Source organism: Suricata suricatta, chromosome 13 (assembly GCF_006229205.1).
Source record: "Suricata suricatta isolate VVHF042 chromosome 13, meerkat_22Aug2017_6uvM2_HiC, whole genome shotgun sequence".
Classification (NCBI taxonomy): Eukaryota; Metazoa; Chordata; class Mammalia; order Carnivora; family Herpestidae; genus Suricata; species Suricata suricatta.
Window position 1 is genome coordinate 48,572,296 of NC_043712.1, and position 1,898 is coordinate 48,574,193.

The window sequence follows — 1,898 nt, forward strand, 5'->3', positions numbered from 1 at the left end:
TGTTCTTCTGTGACAGAAAACGAAGACTGCAGGGCGACTGGTTAGTGGATAGGCACAAAAACAAATCACGGTTTTCACGTCGTCCTGGCGTGAACAGCCGGAACTAGGGCAGAGCAAGCTTCTGAACTAAGTATCTTCGGACACTGTCTAACGTACAGGAGAGGCCAGGAGAGCTTAACTCCCGTCCTCTGGTAACAGCAGATGCAGAGTGAGAAAGACGGAGCCGGGACCCTGCTCTGGCCCAGGAGGGCGTGGGAGAGACGGAGCAGCAAACATTCTAACCCTCAGGAGAAAATAAACAGCGTTGCAGCAAAATGTACTAACTACATCCGTACCTAATCCTCCCACGCTAATTAAGCCCGGCTCCGGAAGTCCCGCCCACCCACGCCTACTTCCGCTATCCCAGACGTCCTCTAACCTCGCGAGAACTAAAAGTGCCTATGAGACATGGGCTAAGCGGAAATCAGGCCTCTTTTTCGTGGCGCCTCGGAGGCGGTAGGCGACATCAAGATGAAGGTAGGAAGTGGTGTAGGCTTTAGGAATAGGCTTGGGGAACGTGGATCGTGCCCCAGAACGCTGCATTCTCACAGTCCCAACTCCAAAACCCTTTTTCTAGGCGGAGAAGAATCTGGGGCGGGAGAAAGCTCTCCATTCTTGGGTCCAGGGGTTCTTGAGAGAGCGGATGGCGAGCGATTACACCAGGAGCCGCGCCGGACGGGGAGCGCCATGGTGGCGTCCTCACGCCCAGCCCGACAGATAGTGGTCCTGCTGCCTCGTTGCGGCCCGTAAGTCGGGCTCCTAGATCTGAAAGGCCACGCGGCTGTGGAGTGCCTTTCGCACCGGCGTCATTCAGCTTGAGAAAAAATTAGCCCGATTTTTAGCACGGTGCTTATGCGTTATTCTATACACACGTTTTAGCTAGTAAAACCGAAATTTCAGGATCCCTGCGTGTTGTCTGAGAGTTACTAAAAGGCTCTTTGCTTTAGAATTATCTTTAAGTTATGCCGTTTTCTAAAGCTTTCTCTCCCCCCTCCGCTTAATCCTTAGCTGAACATCTCTTTCCCAGCTACTGGCTGCCAGAAACTCATTGAAGTGGACGATGAACGCAAACTTCGTACCTTTTATGAAAAGCGAATGGCCACAGAAGTCGCTGCTGATGCCTTAGGGGAAGAATGGAAGGTAAAAGTTGATTATTGAGTTAAATTGTTTAAGTTATGTAAGAGGTAGTAAACGCTATTGGTAATTGGTGCACGTACTGCGGTTCAAATTCGGGGTTCTGTCTTCTGACCTTGGGTTACTTAGAATACCTTCTTTTCAGGTAGAGCTATTAGCTTGCAGAGTTGTGTAGATCACACATGAAAATATATCTAAAGTTCCTGTCCTACAAGCTAGTAATCTCTGAAGGATTTCTTTAAACCAGAAACAAAGTTGTTTTGTTTCTGGTTTACTTGTTGGTTCTACTGTGGTTTCTTAACAGTCTTTCCTTCCCCGGAGTTGTTACATCCAGTAAAGTAAACAGATTAGAAGGAGGGCTTGACTGATAGGAATTTGCTAATTAATCTTGGCAAACTGAAAGACAAAACTTAGTAACCAGAGAATACTGCAAGTTTCAAAGTGGTTTTAGCAAACTTCCTAGGTTTTAGGGTATACTTCATAAGGGTCATAATCATTTATTTTGCAGTGTGTCATTGTATGTTCCAGGGTTATGTGGTTCGAATCAGTGGTGGCAATGACAAACAAGGCTTCCCCATGAAGCAGGGTGTCTTGACCCATGGCCGTGTCCGCCTGCTGCTGAGTAAGGGGCATTCCTGCTACCGTCCACGGAGGACTGGAGAAAGAAAGCGCAAATCTGTCCGGGGTTGCATTGTGGATGCCAATCTCAGTGTTCTCAACTTGGT

The 1,898-nt window shown here is 48.1% G+C and overlaps 1 protein-coding gene across 1 annotated transcript in view; it reads left to right on the forward strand.

Moving 5' to 3' along the window:
* The first annotated feature begins 417 nt into the window (after positions 1-417).
* Positions 418-1,898, forward strand: part of RPS6 (ribosomal protein S6) — a 4,954-nt gene continuing 3,473 nt past the window's right edge. The window contains exons 1-2 of the mRNA XM_029919762.1: positions 418-516; positions 1,048-1,179. Coding sequence (XP_029775622.1) covers positions 511-516; positions 1,048-1,179 — 138 coding nt within the window. The 5' untranslated portion in view covers positions 418-510. The remainder of the gene's footprint in view (positions 517-1,047; positions 1,180-1,898) is intronic.